This window comes from Cydia strobilella, chromosome 7 (genome assembly GCF_947568885.1).
Source record: "Cydia strobilella chromosome 7, ilCydStro3.1, whole genome shotgun sequence".
Classification (NCBI taxonomy): Eukaryota; Metazoa; Arthropoda; class Insecta; order Lepidoptera; family Tortricidae; genus Cydia; species Cydia strobilella.
Window position 1 is genome coordinate 10,719,925 of NC_086047.1, and position 23,779 is coordinate 10,743,703.

General features: G+C 38.4%; 2 protein-coding genes across 4 annotated transcripts in view; one reads left to right on the forward strand and one right to left on the reverse strand.

Moving 5' to 3' along the window:
• The window catches only part of LOC134743100 (uncharacterized), a 47,101-nt gene extending 38,663 nt beyond the window's left edge, over nucleotides 1-8,438 (reverse strand). The window contains exons 1-2 of one of the 2 annotated variants that reach the window (XM_063676426.1): nucleotides 8,216-8,438; nucleotides 6,544-7,590 (exon numbers count right to left, since the gene is read on the reverse strand). In XM_063676426.1, the coding sequence (XP_063532496.1) occupies nucleotides 6,544-7,339 (796 nt within the window). In that variant the 5' untranslated portion in view covers nucleotides 7,340-7,590; nucleotides 8,216-8,438. Of the gene's footprint in view, nucleotides 1-6,543; nucleotides 7,637-8,215 lie in introns of those variants that run through there. The other variant, XM_063676425.1, reaches the window with a different exon arrangement.
• A 1,978-nt stretch (nucleotides 8,439-10,416) lies between these two features.
• The window catches only part of LOC134743088 (guanine nucleotide-binding protein-like 3 homolog), a 172,410-nt gene continuing 159,047 nt past the window's right edge, over nucleotides 10,417-23,779 (forward strand). The window contains exons 1-9 of one of the 2 annotated variants that reach the window (XM_063676402.1): nucleotides 10,417-10,575; nucleotides 10,892-11,181; nucleotides 12,677-12,863; nucleotides 16,136-16,360; nucleotides 16,638-16,821; nucleotides 19,374-19,596; nucleotides 20,142-20,249; nucleotides 21,668-21,832; nucleotides 22,569-22,922. In XM_063676402.1, coding sequence (XP_063532472.1) covers nucleotides 10,557-10,575; nucleotides 10,892-11,181; nucleotides 12,677-12,863; nucleotides 16,136-16,360; nucleotides 16,638-16,821; nucleotides 19,374-19,596; nucleotides 20,142-20,249; nucleotides 21,668-21,832; nucleotides 22,569-22,904 — 1,737 coding nt within the window. In that variant the 5' untranslated portion in view covers nucleotides 10,417-10,556 and the 3' untranslated portion in view covers nucleotides 22,905-22,922. Of the gene's footprint in view, nucleotides 10,576-10,891; nucleotides 11,182-12,676; nucleotides 12,864-16,135; nucleotides 16,361-16,637; nucleotides 16,822-19,373; nucleotides 19,597-20,141; nucleotides 20,250-21,667; nucleotides 21,833-22,568; nucleotides 22,925-23,779 lie in introns of those variants that run through there. The other variant, XM_063676401.1, reaches the window with a different exon arrangement.

Sequence of the window (23,779 nt, forward strand, 5' to 3'; positions counted from 1 at the left end):
ATTACCTACCACTTTTTGTGTACCATACCACTCTGGCTCAGACATGGCGTATTGCGAAATCATAACAGCATTAGCGTATCGGTTTAAGTTAATTTCGGACTGTAACTGATACCTGACAGGCATTAGGTATGCGACTGTGTTTATCTTTGCATCAGTTAAATAGATCAAAGAAATTGCAAAAAGCAAAACCGGCAAAGGAATTTTAGCTTGTAATGTAACGGTCTCAAATGATGAGGTATTCATTATATTTAAGGCATCAAAAAAAGAAAAACTGTAACTTTCAAGACTTCTGTTTGTAATTTTACTAGACGTACTACATACTTAAATTAAGCTAAGGTAGAAAAATGTTACATCTCTTTACAAACCTAAGTTGCTGTTATTTGATGATAGTTAGTTCGAAGTGTGACAGTTTCATGGTACTAAGCATTTTTTTCCGGAATAAATATAGGTATGATGTAAATTATTTAAAATCTTAAGTCTCATCTTTTCACAACTATAACGTTGATGACTTGGTAAACTTCTGATGAAAAGATTCTAGTAAAACGATGTTTGTAGAAAGCTAATTCAATGGCGGTTTAATCGAAGTTTGGGTGAGAGTAGGCAATGAATACCTAGGTATTTTGGATTTATATTATTAGAAAGGTAATATTTTCCTAATATATCTAAAAGGATCTTGATAATACATACCTTATACCTAAGCCTTACTGGGATGATCTACATATGTTACATATCTCATTATTTCGTTAATATCTACAATCATGCATTGGAAAGGATAGATAAGAAATTATGTAGGTATGTAAACGTAAACAGCGTTCAACGCACGTTTCTAAATTCCCTCCCAACAGAATCGTGACGCCCATCTCAGTGTAATGCCACGTTCTTTTACTTTTTTTAGTTACTTGTTCCAATCCAAATCTAATGTGTTGTTCATAATGGGTTTCGGGGAGGCTCATAAAAAATGGGAGGTAAAGGTAGATCCCAAAGGCACCGGGCGCCTTAAAAGGTAATCGCTCGCAGGCTTTTTTTTTAATTTCGTAGAAGAAGGCACAAAGAGTTGAGCCAGCTGCCTGAACGAACTTACAGCTGGCAGGCAAAAAAAGTTTAGTCGTTTCAAAACTTTTTAATGACACCTGGCAATAAAGAACATCGCTAGATGAAATGTGTTTCGTATTAAACAATGTTTCATGAAATTTTAGTATCGTCTACCTAGAGATACTGTAAATATTTTTTACAAAAAACATGTTATAGGGTCATTGCGCTAGTTTCCGTCCATGCTCTAGTTTTCGTCCACTTGACGGATTAGCAAATATGTAATATACCTACCTATTTTATTTTTAATTAGCTACTTACGAAATATCATTTTTATGTAGATAAATATATTGTTTAGACATTAAGGATTGCAATAAGTCTAAATTTGTGCAGCAATGTAGGTTTATATTCAAATGTCGTCAGGTGAACGAAAACTAGCGCAATGACCCTATATGCACGACTGCACGAGCACCTATGTTAAAATAATTGCATAATATTATATATAATAAAGTACAAAAACAATTTCACAAATATGAATATGCACTTCTGTCTTTTATTTTTGTATCAAAAAAGAATAAACAACAATAATAATTTCGCAGCATAATAAATAATAATATTTTTCTTCTTGTTCTCTTATCTCCTTCGTTACCTTGTTATAGTATACTTATATTACCATAATATAGTATGTAATTGAAGACGGCTTTATTAAAGTTCAAATTTGAAATCAGTACATAGTTTGATTTGACGTCATCACTCATCGTACAAGCAGGCCTATGGAACTCTCCGCGCGAGCTCGGATTTATACCTACGACTCGCTTCCCGCCGGCGGGACTCAAGCTAGCCAGTTGGTTGCTAGTTGTACTCGCGCTCACGCACGCACGTCACCGTGTGCCAAAGAAATGTCTTCGTCACGAACAAATAACACAGCTTGTAGTGTGAATGGATGCAGAAACAACAAAACAAATAAAAAATATAGTTTTTTCCTCTTTCGACGGATGAAGAAAAGTAAGTAGATATTCTCAATATAGGTACTTACACCTACTGTTATTATTTTTACGATAGTTACTATTACGTACGTAGGTACTATTAAATTGTTTTTAAGATGTAGGTAATGTTTTTTACGACACATATTCTATATATTCTATTCTATTCTATTTGAAAGAAGCGTCGGCAACCCTAGCGTTGTGCCGGCGCGCGCGGTGCGGGGAGCGGCGCGTTGAAGGTCACTCCATTGTATTTTTGTGTAGGTATCAAAACTGTAGGTATTTGCGTTTTTTTTGAGAGATAAGTATCTGTCCGTAAGAACTATTATATAATCTGTGGTACCAGTACGAAAACTGCTGCACTTCAATGTTGATATAATGTATGTTAATGTTAGGCATACAATGCAAAACTATACTGGTTAAAACTCTTATTAGTAAATTATTTATTGAATCAATCAGTCATCTACAATGTAAAACTTCTTGTGGCATTAAATTAATCAATGACTTCTTAAAATCGTACACTATACCTACACTACTCTTTTAAATCTTTTAATACAATGAGTCACTTATTCCGGATTTAAAGTCAGGTCGAATATCGAAATATGTATATAGGTTAGGTATAAATGGAACGAATGTTCTTGTATCGAGACTATAATCGAGCAACCAATTTGTTAATTTGTGACCCGGATAGATTGCAACACGAATTCCTATTTATCCTACGTTTATCGTCTGAAAATAGGACAACCTGCGCGCTGATGCAACGACTATAAAGCTAAAAAATAAATTGTTAACGGTTTCTCGCTATATTCTTTGGCAACGTCACATAAGTTCAACTTCATTCCAAATCAATTTAATAAAAAAATAAGTTTAGATTATAAAAACATAGCTGAGCAACAAAGCGATAAATTCATTCAATAAAAAACTACTAACTAGTGCCTGCCTATACTACCTATTTACATCAAAATAATCGCAGTAATGTCGGAGCTTAGACTTAGACGCCACTTTCGTTTTTAGGGTTCCGTACCCAAAGGGTAAAAACGGGACCCTATTACTAAGACTCCGCTGTCCGTCAGTCTGTCTGTCACCAGGCTGTATCTCATGAACCGTGATAGCTACAGTTGAAATTTTCACAGATGATGTATTTCTGTTGCCGCTATAAAAAAAATACTAAAAACAGAATAAAATAAATATGTATTTAAGTGAGGCTCCCATACAACAAACGTGATTTTTTGCCGTTTTTTGCGTAATGGTACAGAACCCTTCGTGCGCGAGTCCGACTCGCACTTGGCCAGTTTTTTTACAAGCTCTGAGGTTTAACGTCTACCTGTTTATGACTTTTCAAATATAATACCGTAAAATGTGCGTCAATACAAAGCGCTTCGTAATAACTGCGGAAACGACTGGCAGACTGGCACAACAAAACGTCAGTTATTTTTTAAATACCATTGCATTTCCCTTCACATAAAGTTCGAAATACAAAAGTTGGCGGTTGAATTAAACATTTTATATTTATACCGGCCAGGATGATTCCATATGAATGTTATGAAATTAATGTAGTTTTATTATCACACACGTTGTGAGAATGTATTTAAATTTCAAAGGCTGTACCATTAATTGGTCTGCGGGATCCAGCCTCCATATTAAACAGGTGCTTTGACCCGTAGACGAAACGTGAGGAAATGTTTAGATTTTTTGTTTTTAGATTTAGTTTGTTCATTAACATTCAGCCGTCGTAGTTAGTTAGTTTTATTGGCTCCTCTGTTCGTATTTTAGAACGCTGTCAAAGGATCGGTATAGATACGGATCTAAGATGCTTGCATTGAATGTCTTTATACTTAAAAAAATCTCAATTCTGGAACCGAATAAACTTAAATAGAACACATTTATGTTCCGCTAATTGAATATTAATTTTAATGCAAGACGGATATTATGCATTGCATACGGAAAATTGAAAACGAATTAATTGAATATTCGTGGAAATTAAACCTGAAGATTCATGCACAGAAATCTTATAATCTAGACATAATAAGAGGAAAAACCAACAATTAGATACTAACGCCGGATCCGGGATCACGTCACGTCTCATTGCTTTATATTGCTTTTTAGTATTTGCTGTTATAGCGGCAACAGAAATACATCATCTGTGAAAATTTCAACTGTCTAGCTATCACGGTTCATGAGATACAGCCTGGTGACAGACAGACAGATGGGACGGACAGACGGACAAAGGAGTCTTAGTAATAGGGTCCCGTTTTTACCCTTTGGGTACGGTACGGAACCCTAAAAATCGTAGAAAGTTCAGCACCACGACGCGACTGTGTCCACGAGTAGCCAAACACGCATAGAAATTATTTTTAGTGGAAACCATTAAAATGTGGTCACTGTGGTGAGCAACCTCGATAGAAAATTGGAATGGAAGCGCCCCTTAATATGACCACAAGTACCACAACACTTATAATTATGTTATCGCTGTAGAAAGTATAGGACATTAGGTGAAACCCCTGAAATAGAATGGATGAACTCCTACTTTGACAAAGACTCTTTAAACAATATCCCCAAATTGATGTACTTATAAATAATTCTCTTCCAGGGTAAGACGTGTTAAGGTAGGAATAGTAAGTTCTAACAGAAGATGCCGAATTGCCGAAAACGACAAAGCGAATCCAAGATCCCGAATTAGTAGATGAGGAATTGAGGATGCAATGCACCCGAGATAAATATTATAGATAAAGGTAAAAGATTCCGTTATATTTGTGTCTTCGTAATTTGTCGATCATACGTACACCTAATATTCCTAAAGATGGGTTCAAATCACTAAAACATTGATGATTTTAGAAGATTTTAGTTTTAACGACTGAATCCCTTTTTCCTGTAAAGATCGTTTTTAAACCACCCTCCACCAACTCAACTATGTTCGCAAGTAAACATTGAAATCTGGTAATAATAGGCACCTTGGGGCCTACCGCGAAAACCGAAATTCGCAAATTGCGTGGATCTTCTTTTGTACGCCAATGAAGGCGTAATTAGAGTAACAGAGAAAGATGCCCGCAACTTGCGAACTTCGATTCTCGCGGTTATAGCCCTGGAAACTCATACGCCGGCTGCTGCTCAGGATTTATTTGATGATGTTCAATTACAAATACAACAATAGTTTCTTATATAATATCATTTTGAAATGAACAATTCTACCTTTTGTTTTGTGATTTGATAATGTTATCAAATGCTATCGCGTTTTGAGATCATGACGCGCCTTCGCACCGACTCGCAAAAAGATATCGCTATAATGACCGTCTTGTTGAGTTAGTATTATAACCTTATCTTAGATAACAATAAACAACTGCATTCAAGGAAACTACATGTTTCGGAGGAAAATTTTCGGCGGTTGCCTACATCGATAACATTTTGCTGTAGAAATGTCTAGATATCTTGTAAATAACCTCAAGGGTTTGCTTCCTCATACTGCCGACGTCGATTTTAGGACTTTTACGTTCTTATTTCCAATTTCCATTATATGGTTCACCCTTACTTTTGTTTACAGTTATAGATTCACCGTAATATCTGGTTATATAAAGTTGACTCCTTTTGTGTTTTTGTATAACTGCGTACGATATGCTAATGTTACTACAACCGCTTCGCCTCGGTTTTGTTTTGAGTATTTCCATCGCTGCACGCTGGGCGGAAATTTTGATCAAAACACTGCGTGCATAAATTATACACTGAACCAGCATAGAGGAACTCGCTGCCGATGCCGGCTCTATTATGAACTCAGGAGTACTTGCTGCAATCTGCATGCCGGAGTTAGTTTCAAAGCTCCATCGAGTTGCGGTAAATGCAATGTTCTTTTGTTGCCCAAGACTAGCAATTTTAAAATTAATACTAGGTTTAATGTAGCAATTCCGCAATATTATGCCTACATCTAAATTACGTTACGTAATCAAACTTTTCTGTTGCATTACACCCGTTCATTATAAAATGAAATGAGAAAGCGTAGCAAGAATTTTAAATAAGGAACCGACCGCAGTCTTTGTGAGTTGTGAGCGACAAACGCATGGTTTAAAACAAGTTTCTTTTGTTGATAAGGCCACAGAATGTCCGTGTGCCGTTGACTTACTGTTATTAAATATACCAAACTTAATTGCAATTACATTTTACAGTTTATAATTTAGTATTTTGCTTAGTTATTTAAAATATTAACGTTATCTTTTATTAATATACGCCATAAGACAACGCATTAAGTCTTGTCGCTGACAATGATCGATTGGAAAATGGTAACTCATATTAATCATATTATAATTGCATCTATTATCTTTTATCTTGCAGCAAATCAGGTCATTGGCGATATGATAACTGCTAACTATTAAGTGGCTTCGGATAGTTCAATTTGTCGTATGTATATTATATTATATCCTTATCAAATCCTTACCTACATTTTAGACAGCTTTGTTTGCCTGCATTGGGCCTGTCTGATGCCGAGGATAAGCTATATCTTCCTCCAAATACCTAAATGTAGGTTTAAAGTAAGCTGGCTTACCCTTGAATGTGTCGTAGGCCGTGGGCTGGTACTCCTCCCGGAAGGCGTCCTGTGCGTACGCCGCGATCAGCGAGCTCTTACCCACCGCCCCGTCCCCCACCAACACACACTTAATCTTCTCCTTCTTCGCACATTTCACCTTTCCTTTAATCTGAAACATCCGATTAAGTGTCCTACTCTTCTTTTTGTCTCGAGCCGTCCACTCGTTCACTTTATCACAACAGTTCGTTTCGGACACATCATCTTTAACTCGACCATTCTCTTCGGCGACTTCAGAATAGTCGTAGTCGTCATCGTCGCGACGATCTCGCGGGATTGGAAATTGGCTGGGATTGTGGACGCCGAATACGAAGGGCCCGTCGCGGTCCGGCAGACGGTTAGAAAACCCGTTCGCAGGCGTCGGCTTCGCGTACTGAACTGTGGGAGCGCGGTACTGGTTCGATAAATACTCCGCGGACGCATGAGGATCGAACCTGAACACCAGCTCTGCCTCTCTCCTATCTAAGCTCAGCTCCGGTGGCGTTAACTTATCCTGGAAGTAACTGATTTTCTCCCGGGACCTCGTCTCCTGCAATCTTCGTTCAAGTTCGACATTCGAGGGCTTCCAGTAATCTGGTCGGTATTCGTAGGGATTGGGCAGGTTCCTAGGCGCAGGTAGCGGCCGCTGCGGGCCGGTGTCGCGGGGCGGCGCGCGTGGAGGGACCACTAAGGGCTTCTGTGGCTCCGCCAGCAGTGGCCGGCGCGCGGACAGGTTCGCGTTCCTGTTGAACATGACCCCTTCTAGACTGGGCGACATTTGAGCCGTCACGAGTGTAGGCCAACACGACGGTTATCGGAGCGTGCGTTAGCGCACATAACTCGGTGTGGCTGTAGTCGTTCGCGTGAAAGTCTGCGATTCGGAGTGTGGCCAGGCGTGCGGTCGACGCGGCGGGTGGTTCGCGACTAAGCGCCGCGAGGCGGCGAGGCCGGTGGCTCCCCTCGCCCGGAGAAATGACCTGTTGCTGTTACCTTGCTCAGGTACAAACGGCCCTTCGCGAACGCAGCTGCCTGTGACGAACAAAGCGCGTCATATGGCAGCCTACCCTGTAGTCGTTCAATGAAACGCGCAATGAATGGGCCGAGACGTGGCCTTGTTTACTTATAAGTTTGGCATCACGTAGATGCCAACAATGATTTATTGTTGACCGGTTACATGTGATAATTAATGGGTCTCCCAAGTCCCAATGAACACAATGCTTTAATATGACCGACTGTCGTACTAGTATGCTGATAAAGGTAATCTCAAGTTTTTTCCTAAAATATTTCTTTAAGTTAAAACTAGGCAACTATTATAGTATAATCTTTAGAAACATGTGTGATAAAGTTGGTTGGTACCTACCTGGTACGCGTTGGTATGGTTCAAAGTGACAACGGAGAAAGAACTTATAACTTACATTTCTGATTTTAACAAAAGAATAATACGTGAACCACTTCCCTATTGTTCATTTTATATAATTTATTGAAGTTTAAATACGTAGGTTCCTTACTTTTACTTACCTACTTCCCGCAGTTCCTTATTTCTCCTGCTGAACTGAAGATGTGAAGCTAGGCTTTACCGTACCGACAATAAAAATAGTAGGTACGTAGGTACTTATAATTATTAGGCAAGTAGGGACATAAAAAATGTACTTACCACGAAATCTAATTAATTGTATAAATATTTGTCACCAAGTCACAGTAAGAATGAGGTTATAATTAGAAATTAAAATCTCTTTTATTAGGCCATACTTTAATTAAATATTAAATAAACACAGAATTGAATGTTTGGAATGAATTTCCGATTTTAAGTTATTAACTGGCTTAACTGCTGAAAAGTTTAAAATTAAAGTAGGCAATGTCAAATATGTGTCAAATTTAAAACACTAGAAATGAAATATGACGAGATTGACGAGTGTATTTTTCTTATATTATTACTACTTATACCATTTATGAATGAGGGCTAACGCGTATGAATTCGCCGCTAGGGGCGCTAGTGTAGAAGGTGGTCTTTTCCATAGTTCGAAATGTCAAATGTCACTTGTCACTTCAATGACTGACAGCTTTTCTATAGTCTTTTGGAGCACCAACAACAGAGGCGCCAACTGGTGAGCAAAAAAACGATAGCCCTCATTTTGTTCATATATTATACTACTCTTTTATTTTGTTTGTGAAGTGCTTGCAGGACCATGTTGACCTTAAGTCGTAACACACCGTCGCACCGCACCAAGGTCATTGTCCGACGCATCCATTAGTAAGAGTGTTAAAGCGATATCTCTTTCACGCTCTTACTTATGGATGCGTCGCACAGTGACCTTGGTGCGGTGCGATGGTGTGTTACGGCCATTAGAACATTAAATTCTTTGAACTGACAATTTGATTTCACCAACTATAACAAATAACATAAATATTTAATAACAAATTATTGTTACTTTAATTTCCATATCAGTCCTTTCATTCATGAACGTTTCGTTATCGTTTAAAGCTATCACAGACTACCGCACCGCACCGTGACCTTGGTGCACCGCATAAGAGATATTTCTCGCTCGCTCTCACTTATGGGTGCGGCGCACCAAGGTTGCAGTGCGATGCGGTAGTCTGTTACGATTTTACAGTTCATCCATTCAAGTGTTACTAGTGAAAATACACGCAGATGGGGCTGCAGTGGCTGCAATCTTTTAAAAATAAAATATGAATAAAATATATAGTTTGGCAAACCCAATTTGTCAGTAAATAACAACAAAAACTATACTTGTCCCTTTTCTTGGGTGCTAGTTAGTAGTAGCGTAAGACAAAGAGAGTATAATTTACTCTGTCTAATTTGGTCAAACCAAATGAGGGCTAACGCGTATGAATTCGCCGCTAGGGGCGCTAGTGTAGATGGTGGTCTTTTCCATTATGGATGGTATAGAAAGGATGCACATCTCTTATGGCAGAATTGTTGCAAAAGTGACCGCTTTCAGCTTTAAATAATAGTTCCTAATCTCTCCGGTGGCGCTAGTTAGGCTCTGGGACATAAGCCATATAAGGCAACAAATAACCCGACCAAATTACGTAGGTTGTTTTTGGTAGTATTTCGGTGTATGGTGGCGCCGCCTAATTACTGTTTTTTGATGGACACTTTTCATACATAGAGATTTGGCTCCTTTATATATAGTCTCCATGTTTTCTTCTTCTTCTTTTAAAATTATGGCTTCAGCCCAGTGGGACTATTTCGCCAGTGTCAAGGTATTAAGAGGTTTAAAAACGACAAAAATTGTACGGTTGTACAAGACAGTGTACGGTGATTTGTTAACTCTTGTAAATCGATAGTTAGACTTTACAAGAAGCACGTGGACTACCGGCCGTTGACTCCAAGATGATGGTTAAACGCGCTTCAAAATTAATTCTCCATTCACTGCACACTACCACATTAGTTTACTGTATAATAAGCTATCGATATTACACTTTAAACAATATTAATGAGCAAAAAACAAAGTAATTAATCACGATGCTAACTATCAAGGTGGCGCTCGAACCGGAAGTCCCTCCATGTTTTCCATAGTTCGAAATGTCAAATGTCACTTGTCACTTCAATGACTGACAGCTGTTCTTTAGTCTTGGACCACCACATGCAGATGTTCTATAGTCTTTTCAAGTCTTTTGGACCACCATCAACAGAGGCGCCAACTGGTGAGCAAAAAAACGATAGCCCTCATTAGCGAAATCGACTCCACACTCGCGTTCGCGGCCTCGCCCCGCGTAGTCTGGAGTGGGCTTTATAAATAGACAAGTTCTGATCAAAAATCAAAATGTACGCACTCATAACATTAGAAGAAAAATATACTTCAGATTTGTCGTGTTCGTTCGGTGTGTGACACTGACAGCTCACATGTGCATGCTTTCTTTTGGCAAAACGTCAGTTGCCGAATGGAATAAATAAAAAATATTCCTCAGTATTTAAACTACTTTTATTAGGAGTTATTAAATAATAAGCATATAAGTACTCATATAGAATAATGGCAAAGTTCAAATTGAGTAAGTAGTAGCAGTAAATATATATCCTATTTTATTAATATTTCATGTTTGATTCTTTAAATTCAGTAAATATTTTACCTTTATATGACTACAATATCACCTTATGGGGATTGATCAATACAGTCGTAGAATCGTTCATTTATTGTAGAATATTATGAATTACGGTCTACGTCATCCTAATAAATTTGAATGCTGAAGTTATAGGTTAACTTGCACATGCAAAATGCAATTTATTTCCACACACTTCTATTGAATATCCTGTTAAAAATATGACGTTTAATGTAAAATTTTATTTAATATCGCAATAATGTTACAGAAAAGCCTTCCAAAAGGCAACCAGCACGCCTGCGCTACAAAATAGAGAAAAAAGTTAAAGAACACAACAAAAAACAGAAAAAGGAGGCAAAGAAAAGCAATAAATCCAAGAAACCTAAACCGGTTCAGATTCCAAATGTGTGTCCGTTCAAGGAAGACATCTTGAAAGAAGTCGAAGCGGTGAAGAAACACAAAGAAGAAGAAAGGCAGAAGAGGAAAGAGTTGGCAAAGCTCGAGAAACAAAAGAAAATGGAGGAAAAAAAAAACAGCAAAGTTAGCATTAATTCTTTGGTGAGTATTTTTAACAGACTGTTAACACTTCACTTATATCTCAATAACTAACAATGGGTCTTTGAAATATGTTTGCCCGATGTCTCAAGTGCCGCGTTTTTATTTCACTGAATGTGTTTATAAAAAGGCGTCCTGTAGAAGCCATTGGGCTAGGTTAGGTTAGATTGCTGACTCTTCTAAAAATTCAACGGTTTTTAGAAAAGATGGTCACATGAAAATTTTGGGGTTTTAATAATCGGCATTAAAGTTTTCGGAAACGAGATAGGTAACCCTAACAAAAATAAATATTGCTAGTGAATTTTAACCTGCTTCTAATATCAATATCAATTTAAAGCTATGCATGCAAGAGTTTGGTACCAACAAGCTGATCTAATGATGAGGCCAGAATAGGTTTTCGCGGGCTTGGTTTCCGCAACTCGACGTCATATAATGCTGATAGATGAGGCCAGAAGATGGATAGTGGAACTCTTTAGCAGTTACTATAGTATAGTAGGCCCCTCGCGATTAGGCTCAAAAGATGAGTCCAATTCTTTGGAGCATTAAGTACAGTCGGCAATAAACAAGTGTATTTAAAAATGATGTTTTTAACTGAAACCAAATGTTGCCTTTTGATATGTTAACACATGAAAAGAACTCAAAGCAAAGATGCAAGAAGAGATCAAAAAAGGAAACAACGCAGTGATTCGCTATGACCGACTCATAATCAGAGAAAGATCAAACGCAACAGAAAAAAGAAAAAGGTCACCAACGATAACACCAACAAAAAAAGACTCCGATGAAGAAGTGCCCCAGAAGGCACCAAATAAAATATATAAGACAAATGCTTTCGATCTCATGAACCGCCCAAGGGCAAATTCATATCAGTCCACGAGCGAACGAAGCGAAGAATAGCAATGAACGACAGACCCCCGGAAACACACCACAGTAGATCAAGCAACCAACATAAACTATCATTCCCCAAGACGAATAGCGGTCATCGTGGGGAATTATGACCGCAACCCTCCAACGAAAGAACCACAAACAAATCATGCGCAACAAAACTCTAACCAGTAATCCCAGCGAAACTAAACAACAAAAAACTACACAACAGAAACTTAAACAAAAAAACAATTTCAAAACAAATGAAGAACCTGTACGCAGAAAAACACTACAAAATGACATGAAACTGCAGGGAAAGAAAAATGAAGAGAATTGGAGGAGGCCTCCACTCAAAGAGGGGTCCAAATTAAATTAAATTAGTAAATAACATACACAAACTTAACACTAACTACTAGCTATAAGAAAATTACTAACAACACGCAAAAACTTTTAATGTAAAATTGGAAATTTGGAAATAAAGGCTTTTTTATTTATTTATTTTATTTTATGTTAACACAACAATAATCAAATAACATAAAATCACAATAAAATTAAATACACCCATTTAACCATCATATATGTTAGTTATATTTTTTCCATGTTACTTTAATCATTTGAAATCAATTTCTTTCCACAGGTAGCAAATGCTGAAGTGCGTGGCAAAGTCCATGATGCATTCAAAGGTGGTGAAGAAAATGATGATGTGGAGTTTGGCAAGGACAGGAAACAAGAGAACTCACTTAAGACTTACTATAGAGAGTTCAAGAAGGTTATATCGGAGGCTGAGGTCATTTTGGAAGTGGTTGATGCACGAGACCCTTTAGGTAAGTTTTTCTCGATAGTGCAGCATTTCTGACTCATTTTATTAATTAAAATGTTTTTTTTTTACACCTGCAAACTAGACCCCAAGAAAACACAAATGGAACTGATCAAAGCTTATTATAAACAACTTCTGTAGTCATTTACACCCCTTTTTTCACCCCCTAAAAGAATTATTTCCAGGGTAAAAACTACTCTATGTCCTACCCGGGACTCATATCTCCACACCAAATTTCATCTAAATTGCTTCAGTGGTTTAAAACGTGATGAGATATAGGTATGTGTAGAAGACAGTTACTTTCGCCCCATGGGTTTCACTGGCTCTCTTGCATGTTAAAACTGAACTTTTATAAAAAATATCTTAGAAAAAAGAGATATATCCTGTGGAGCGCCCTAGTATCACCCATGTGCACCCATAAGCAATACTGTAACTAAAGTATGATCGAACAAAATCTTAACAACGTGTTCTATACCCCAAAGAAGCGTACTTGGATGCATCTTGTTCTTACTCTACGTCAACGATCTTCCTGAGGTAATAAATACGCAAATCTCAGACGCAGAGTGTTTCCTCTATGCGGCCGACATATCTCTTGTACTGCCCTGCCTAACCACTACTGAGCTAACTGACAAATTTGAATCAACTATAAATGTAATGTCAACTTGGCTGAGCGAACATAACCTATGCACAAATTTATCAAAAACAAACTTAATTGAGTTCAGGCCTCACCAAAGAACAGCGTTAGAAACCGAAATATTCTATAACGATACCAAACTGGAGGTTGTTAAAACATGCTCTCTGCTCGGTATTCAAATGGATCAGCATTTAAATCGTAAAAACCATATAGATAAGATATCCTCAAAGTTATCCCAATTTACTTACGCTTATGAAGGAAATTAAAAAAACCTCGGACCTATATAGCTACAGCAACTTCCGCAAATCATGCATTTGCCCAAGCGTGGCTACAGTGCGGCATCTTTTTATGGGGCGACAGTACTAATACCCCTGACTTATTCTTAATCCAAAAAAGATGCATTAGAATTTTAAGCAATATATATGTGGACGAAGAGTTTTGGATGACGTGATGCGCAGAGTAACAAGCCAAGAGAGGAGGGGGCTCCCGTGGGTTAATGGAGGAAGCCTCGAAGACATTGACTTTGCCGACGATCTTTGTTTACTCGCAACATCACGGGAACATCTTCAATCCAAGGCCAATGATCTTGCGGGATTTGCTGCAGACGGGGGCTTACGCATAAACTGTTCAAAAACAAAGGACATGCGCCTTAACACCTTGGATGCAGCGCCGATTTACGTACCTAGGGAGTGTGGTCGATCCGTCAGGGGGAGCGGACAGCGATGTCGAATCGCGCATCAACAAGGCGCGAGCAGCATATGCGCAGCTGAAGCCTGTATGGACGTCCACCGTGATAACTCGTCGTACGAAAATCAGGATGTTTAACTCCAACGTCAAGTCGGTCCTGCTGTACGGTTGCGAGACATGGCTTGTGAGGAAAGATGTCACCAATCGTCTGCAGGTGTTCATAAACAAATGCCTGCTACGCATTCTAGGGATTTACTGCCCACGAACCATCTCAAACGTCAGACTATGGCAGATGACTGAGCAGAAACCCATAGGACGTGAAATCCTTGAAAGGAAGTGCAGGCGTTGGATCGGACACGTACTCCGTAGGCCGGACAGCCATCTGGCCAAGCAGGGTCTCCGCTGGAATTCGGCTGGCAGTAGACGGTCGGGGAGGCCGTGTACTACATGGAGGCGATCAGTTGAGAATGAGGCTGGCTCAACTGGACTCGACTGGAAAGAGCGGGAAGTAGCCGCTCAAGATCGTGACAAATGGAGGATTCTTCTGCGAGCCCTATGTCCCTAATGAGGGATAACAGGAATACATCATCATCATCATATATGTGAACGAATCATGCAGGCCCCTGAAATTCGTGCGGAAACGTATTTATCTCTATACCCAAGCTAAAGACCATTGTAAAGGAAACCATAACCTAAGGCCAAGGAACAAACTGATGCAAATTGAAATAGCCAAACTCAAAATGATCTCGAACGGACCACATTCCATGTCGATGAGAGTCTACAATAACTTACCTAGTCATATAGTAGCTGAAGAGAAATACACGACCTTTGTAACAAAACTAAAACAGTATTTGATAAGTAAAGCCTTTTACACTCTCGAAGAATATATGAACGACGGACCTAAAAATATGTATTAGTTTTAAGTGTAAATTGTATAAATCGTAAATTATAATGTCTCGCCCTAGCAGGGTCCATGCTGTACTCCATAATGTTATTATTATATGTAAACACCTTGTAATACCATGGTTGGCATTCAATAAATGATATGATATGATGTGTGATACTAACTCAATTACTCAGTATCAGACGTGTGTTACTACAGATCAATAGGGGTCAAATTGCTTTGCATCAATTTGTTGTAAGATGGTTGTTCGACGGGATATAATCAATAATCATATAGTCATCTGGCATTAAATTTGATGACTTAAGAAATAAAACTATGAAAACGGATTATATCGCGTATACCGTCGACCTAGGTCTGCTGTCTGTGAGCATGTCATGGATAAAGCCAATCACTCAATCAAGTTTGATAAGCCTCTGGTTCTTGCCAAGGAGAAGCGTTACATACCCAGAATGCTGCGCGAGGCCATTGAGATTAAGAAATATCCAAACTTTAATAGGGAAGATGGCTTTTCTCTACCACCAGCTTGGGATCCTGTAGTCCATCTGATAAAGGAGCAAGCGAGACATAGACTGTGAGACCTTAGTGTTGGATGATGCTGGACATTCTGATGTTTTGAAAAGATGTGTCCCGCCGAGTTTGTTGCCGGTCCCATATTGGGATACCCTCCTACAATTTAGGAGGGAATTAAATCTTCTCGGGTCCGTGGTGTAGGGTTTAAGCCGGCGTAGTTTTTATCGCGTATATATATATATATCTTTACTTGAAAATAATTGTAGTGTATAACTAGCCTTATGAACCGATTTTGCATGTACAACCAGCCTTAAAGTTTGTAGTCTATGATTGTTCATTATTTTAGTATGTGGGTATTTTTGCACTTTGTAATTTTTCCTCAGTCACCCGTTGACCGCGAACGCTGTAAAGAGTTCGAAACGTCGGGATGTATTATAAATTCAATATACGCGATATAATCCGTTTTCATAGTTTTATTTCATGAGTAACTATCGCGGTAACCGAAGACAATATTGATGACTTAATTTATCAACATTTTGTCCAGGGACCCGCTGCACACAAGTAGAAGAGGCAGTCAGAGAGGCCGGCAAGCGTCTAGTCCTAGTCCTCAACAAGGCAGACTTAGTGCCCCGCACCAACCTCTCTGCTTGGCTCAAGTACCTCCGCCGCTCTGCCCCCGCCGTGCCATTTAAGGCTTCGACACAGGACCAGCAACATAATCTGGGAAGGAGGAAAATGAAACATATTGTTAAAGAGAAGGAGATGAAAGGTTTGATTTACTTTTTTCAGTAGAGTGATTTTGATGAGAATTTGCCCTCAAAAAGGTGGCACCATGGCACAAGAACATGTGTAGTCTGGCCTGCATTGCCTTTAAAGTTCCCATGGAAAAAAACTACAATTGGCAATTGGACTAGAAGCAAGTATTTTCTTTTATTTGCTGGGCGATTGTTTTTTATGGCCAAACCCTGCCGGTTTTTAGTCAGAAATAAGGCAAGTCTTTAGCTTTCCAAATTCTTTTAAATATATATTTTGTTTATAATTTGCAGGAGGAGCGTGTGTCGGCGCAGAGTTGCTAATGAGTCTCCTGGGTAACTATTGCCGCAACAAGGGCATCAAGACTTCCATCACAGTGGGCGTGGTCGGGCTACCCAACGTTGGGAAAAGCTCCATCATCAACAGCTTGAATCGCTCTAAGGCGTGCAATGTGGGCAGTACTCCTGGAGTCACCAAGTAAGTAATTTTTTGTCATATTTGTTTTTCAGTTTATCACAAGGGTATAAAGACGTCCATCATCTAAGCACTTTACTGGTTGCATCCTAAGGGAGCCTGGGGTCTGCTATGAACAACCTATTCCGTAGAATTGGTGCAAACTCTGGTTATTACGGAAGTGACTGCTATCTGACTTTGCAATTCTGAGAGGAAGCTAGGCCTAATTGAGATAAGACAGTGATATTTCGTATGAGCCCAGGTTCAATCAAATGAAACCTACAGTCTGGCAAAAAAGAGTAGAAATTAAAACGTGGCAACACTGTAGTGTCGTCCCGTTTTTCTTAGATTGATTTAAAAGGGACGACACTACAGTGTTGCCACTTTTTAATTTCTACTCTTTTTTGCCAGACTGTACGAACTCCCATTTAAAGGCCTTACCGCTAGGCCCCCGGTGCTTATCTTAGAATTCTAGGTCAGCTTAACGAAACTAACAGCATTTCAGGACTCAAAACGTTTTATTATTATATTATTATTTAGCTTTATCCCACATTAGTGGTCCCCAAGGGTATAAGCCTCCTCCATCTGTCTCCACCTCTCTTTGTCGGTGGCAACATCCATCCATTTTTTTCCCGCAGCCTGTACAATGTCATCTGCCCATCTTTTTCTTTGCCTTCCCGCTCTTCTCTTTCCAGCTGGGCCTGGCCATTTTGTTACAAGATTTGTCCACCTTTGATCCTGATATCTTGCTACATGACCTGCCCACCTCCACTTTTGTTTCAGACTAAACTGCAGGGCATCTGTTATCTTTGTTCTCTTGCGGATGTCTATATTTCTTGTTTTTTGTATTCTTCTTAAATTTAAAATACTTCTTTCCATTGCATGCTGGCAAGATAGAATTTTGTTCTTCGCTCTTTCCGTGTAAACCCATGTTTGGCATGCATATGTCAAGCTAGGAAGAATGCAGGAGTCCATTATGATCTTTTTCATGTTAAGATTGTAATTGCCTTTGAGAATTTCTTTTTGTGCCCAGTATTTCTTCCAGGTTGTGTTTATTCTTCTATCAATTTCATTTTCATTACTGGTTGTTGCGAAAGATACTAATTTTCCCAGATATACATAGTCTTCCACATAATCTATGGGTTTTTCCTCTATTTTGATAGTCTTCTTGTTGTAGTTTGACATGATTTTAGTTTTAGATGTATTCATGTGCAGGCCGATTTTTTTGCTTTCAAAGTCCAGTTCTTGTAGCATTTTTTCCATGTCTTTTGCTGATTCACTAAAGATGGCTATGTCATCAGCAAATCTTAAATGCGTTAGTTTTTTGTTTGATATCCATATTCCTTTTCGATTCCAGTCCATTTTCTTGAAAATATCCTCCAGAACCGCTATAAATAGTTTTGGAGAGAGTGGGTCGCCTTGTCTCACTCCTCTCCCAATTGTGAATGGTTCGCCTTGCCTTTCTAGTTTAACTCTGCTTGTGCTTTTTGAATAAATATTCTTTATTATGTCTATATATGTGTTGTTGATATTATTGTTTTTTAGGGCAAGCAATATAGATGACTGTGTTATACTATCGAAAGCTTTCGAGTAGTCCACAAAAGCTATATATAGTGGCCTATTAAATTCTTTATATTTTTCAATAACCTGTTCCATGGTGTGGATGTGGTCGGTTGTAGAATAGTGTGATCTGAATCCTGCCTGTTCAACCGGTTGATTTCTGTCGATGTTTGGAGCTATTCTACTCAGAATTATTGATGAGAAGAGTTTATATATTGTTGATAGTAGGCTTATAGGTCTGTAGTTGCTGATGTCAAGCGGGTTCCCTTTCTTGTAGAGTAGTGTTATGTTGGATTCACACCACTGGTTTGGTACTTCCTTGTTTTTCAAAACTAGGTTGAACAGTTTTACTAGATATGTTATTAAAATTGGAGCACCTATTTTTAGGGCTTCATTCGAGATGCTGTCTGCTCCTGGGCTTTTCTCAGGTTTTAATTTTTTTATATGTTTTAGGATCTCATTTATAGTTATTTGCTCTGGGATTGTTTCTGAAGTATTTTCTTTATTACAGTTATAGTTAATTTCTTCCTCCTGTAATGGTTTTTTGTAAAGTCCAGCATAGAAAGTTGTGGCATGTTTCACTATATCATCTCTATCCCTAGTTTCTCCCTTTTCATCATTCAAAGATTGTATCCAATTTTTGCAAGTAGCAAGTTCTTTAAAAGCTCTCTTTGAGCTTCTGAACTTTGACATGTTCCTTTCTATTACTGATTGTCTATGGCTATCATAGTCTTTTCGGATTGCCTCAAAACGTTTACTGACATACAAATTTAGCTATACCTTTTACGTAACGTCTCACTCCATTTCGGGTACGTATTTCAACATACACTAATTATTTTTCTTATAAAATATTTAATTATAAAATAAGAATAAGAATAATTTTATTGACAATAGAAAACAGTATTACAGACACATGGATACAGTGGATCCCAAACTAGGCTATGCCTGTGACTTGTAATAAAATAAAAATTTAAATTTTTCTTATTATTATAACTTAATAAAACCATCTTTCACAGGCAAATGCAGACCGTCCAACTAGACTCCAAGATCAAGATCCTCGACAGCCCGGGCATAGTGTTCACCGTCGGAGCGGAGAGTGACTCCTCGGTGGCGCTCAAGAATGCCATTCGAGTGGGCAGCCTTAAAGACCCTGTAACCCCGGCGACTGCCATACTTCAGCGGGCCAACAAAGCTACTCTTGTCGATCTGTATATGATACCAGAGTTCAGCACGCCCCAGGTAAGGATATGTTTAGGTAGCATAGCTAAGATGCGGCTCTGCCGGCAATGTAACAAGCCTTTTCTAACAAACATGCAGTGAGGAGACATTATGATTTTCGCCGCCATTGACTTGATATAAAGTCACTACATTTCGTGCCCCACACTCCACGACTTCATATGTTATACGGGTTGTCTACGTGCATTTTTTGACATGGCGTTGATGACATTTTATTACTTCATTGTCGTGGCGGCGAAAAGGTTAATCCCTGGAGCGCCCCAGTTTCAAAGTAGTATGGAACTCCTATATACTACTACTACTACTATACTACTCCACGGGTTAAACATTTTCAGTTCTGCCATGTTTGGAAATGTATGGTATCTATGCTTTTGTCGGACACTTGCTAAAAATAATAATGTGCACCATTTACTTTATGTAATGGTGACAGTGGTTTTTTTCCGACAAAATGGGTACGAATTCCTTACTTTTGCCAATCATCGAGTGATTTATCCTAATTTAAGTTGAATGTCGAGTTATAGAGGCCCGCCGCGCCGGTTTGTTCGCAGGACTTCTTTGCGTCGGTGGCGTCGCGCATGGGCCGCTACAAGAAGGGCGGCGTGCCCGACCAGGACGCCGCCGCCAGGATCCTGCTCAACGATTGGAATACTGGCAAGGTATGAACTTTTCTCAAAAATGGACGGCAAAGTCGACGTTGCCGGTTAAAAAGTAGGTCGCGAAGTGCGTAGTTTATGGTGAGTCAAAAAATTAAAAAGTTAAAAACATTGCAGTCTCGATTTCGGGACTGCAATGTTGCATACAAATTCCATTATTTGTCGAGTTCCAAACTTTTTAAAAGTTGAAGTGGCCATATCAAATGAAGGCATGGGTCCATTAAACAGCCAAACAGATGATCAGTACTTATTGTTATAATGTTGGTACCGCGACTATTTAGGTGTCTCAAATAGGTTGGCGTATTTTCAGCAGAAAAATACACTTCTATTTTTAATTTAAAAAATAAAAAGGCGGCAAAGCAAATCTTTTTACTTTTTTCTGTGAAAATATATACATAAGAACTTAAGAACGTTGCTTCTGTAAAATATTTATATTATATTTGTATTTATTGCGCCATTTTTGAGAAAAGCACTATATATGACTCGGCTGGAAGGCTACTTGCTAGCCTCGACAATAATGTACTATTGTATGTCTTTTCAGTGTCACCTCATTGTCCACCCGTCTGTCTTGTCTTTTAGGGTAACTCCTGTAAATAGGTCTTTTCTTTTAATTATTTGAAAATAATATTAAAGCGCCATCTAGTGTTGAACCACTTTCATCTCTCTTAAAGACATGATAATATCTTGATGTCTTTTTATAGAAAAACGCTTAAAAAAATAGTAACTATTACTATTTTTTTAAGCGTATGAAACCAAACGTATCTAAATACATATATGTTCTTGCTACATATTTGCTTTGACTTATTTTTCAAGTGTTTTTCAATAAAAAATACACATCAAGATTGTTTACCCTTTTTTATAATACTAAAAAAACAAGATATATATACTTTCATTGCTTTGTGCCTATTCCGTAATTGTGGTTTTGTGCATATGATAGTCGTTAAACAAGTCCAATTTTACGTTTCGAAATTATAAAATAGGAGGACGTAAAAGTTTTTATATCCACAAAGCTTTACTAAGCTTGGTATTTATTAATGCTAACATAATAAGTAAATACATGTTTTGCATTTTTAATCACGAGACTGACGCTTATTGGTCTTATCTAGTTAACTAACATATAACATATTTATAGTCTGGTAAGTCTGGCACACAAGTTTTGTTAGTAACAGTAGAATAAAAATACGTATAATTCTAGCATACTCGTAAGAAAAAGACACTATGATTCTCTCTGTCTATGCTCCATTAACAAACTGTTTTTGCCAAACTATTGGCAAGCACATTTCTGTCAGTAGAAAAGGCGGCAAATTTAAAAAATGTAAGTGCGAAGGCATATCCTCCCATAGAAAACTTGAATTTAGTTTAGTGCCTTGTTCTACTGGCAAAGTGAGTTTGCCGGAGTATATATCTTACCATGTCTCCAGGTCCGCTACTACACCGAGCCTCCAGAGACGATGGATTCGGAAATCCACGTGGACGCCAAAATCGTATCAGCCGCCGCCGAGGAGTTCGACATTAATGCCTTCGAGGCCATGGAGACTGAGGTCATGGACGCGCTCAACGATGGAAACACTACTGAGGCTATTAAGGTAAATTGGACCGATATTGTGTTGAGTTAAAGTATAGAATTGCCTACATACGTTAAAGTTGCTGGGCACTGGGCAATGCGAGCCATTGAGACTGAAGTTCCATAACTTCAATGGAAGCTACTGAAACTATTAAATATCAAATATCTTTATTTTGCATAAAATATGGTATGGTATGGTAAAAAGAAACCCTTAACCCTTTAGTGTTAACATAAAGTAAAAAATTACATGCATTTAACTCGGTCGCAATTTGCGATCAGTTCAGGCTATTGGAACTGTGCGAACTCAAAAGGATTGTCTGTATATCGGAATAAAGTTTAGAATACGATAGAAACCCTACAGAAGCTAGTACTTATGATAATCCTGCAAAATAAAAATATTATTATAAATATCATAAGGTCTCTTCTCAACAAATGATTTAAGCAGACATATACTGCCCGCGCGCCAATTCCGTGCATTCGGAGGTCGTGGAAGTGGGGGGGTGTGCGCCGCGCCGCGCCCGTACGTACAAAATGACACCACTGTCATGACGCCCAACATTCCTAACATTCATCAGCCGTGCACGGAATTCGCGCGCGGACAGTATCCTTTCATTTTTGAGTTGATTTCGATTTTTATTTTTATTAATCAAATTCCAATTTTAAATGACGTTAATTGTCCGCGAGGCGGTTCCTGCCACTTATAATAGGTTGTTTTAAGATTGGTAGTTTAGTAGTCAATCATGTCTTATTTTCCACAGATCACCAGTACCGGCCCAGTCAAAGCGCTAGACGAAATGCAAGTCGACGAGGACGAATCAAATCTACTACCTAAGACCCTCAACATACGGTCCAAATTGAGCAAATACCATTCCGAAGCTAAGCGTGCCAAGGTCGACCCTGAAATGCTCCTAGAGGGCAACACCAGGTTGAACAAATTAAGAAAACAACAGTTTAAGAAAGATAAGAAGAAACACGCAAAAAACGAAAAGGCGGCAGTGAATCTAGCGGGTGTTCTAGAAAATGTCACCTTGACTTCTTTTAAAAATACGAGTAAAAAAGACGATTATAACTTTAAAGAGGACTTTGCCATGTGATTAATCTGAATAAAAGTTGTGTTTCAATTATGTATTTTTAATGTATTCTCTCTTGGAAGAAATCGACAAAAATATACTTTAAAAATAACATCATGACTTATCGCGAGAAAGCTGATTAAAATCCTTTATAGATTGTTATTTTTCACCTCACCAGATTGTAAAAGGCTCTCTTTATTATTATTTTTCAAAAAGTGATAAGAGAGTTGCATTTTATCTACTTTGCCATTCAAAGTAATAAGATGCAATTTTGAGTTGTTTTTTGACTTTTATTATTTGATTTATAATATAATACAGTTAGTATTTTCCTCGTGTTGGTGTGGTGAAAAAAAATGTGTTTCACTTGGAAGCAACCTTTGTTTAACCCACATGCCTTGAAACCCTCGCAACGCTCAAGATTCCACTTTTGTAAATATTCGCTACGCTCGTGGTTCAATTTTTGAAACACCCCATTGCTCGGGTATCAATATTAGCACGAGGGGTTAAACGATAACTTGGCCCTCTTGTAAAACAAATAACTATTCCTTTCAAAGTGTTAAGTCCTTTAATTTCCCTGACATACCGAAAATAAAAGATTCCATAACGAATTACCTATTGTAGGCAACATGTGTGCAGAAATATTATAATCTTTCTAATTGTTTTGGTAGTCAATGGCGAAACAAATCAAATTATACACAATAAATTTACAAGTTTACTCCATGAAATCGCATGGCATTTATTACTGACAAGCTAAGTAATCATTAGATATTTCGACAGGCATGAACATTTTGCCCTCATAAGGGTGCAGAATATTTTATGCATTTTATTGCACGTGCGGGTTTTAGTCAATCCACTCGATTCGGTTGGGTTAAAGGTGGGTCAAAGTCAATCCAACCTAC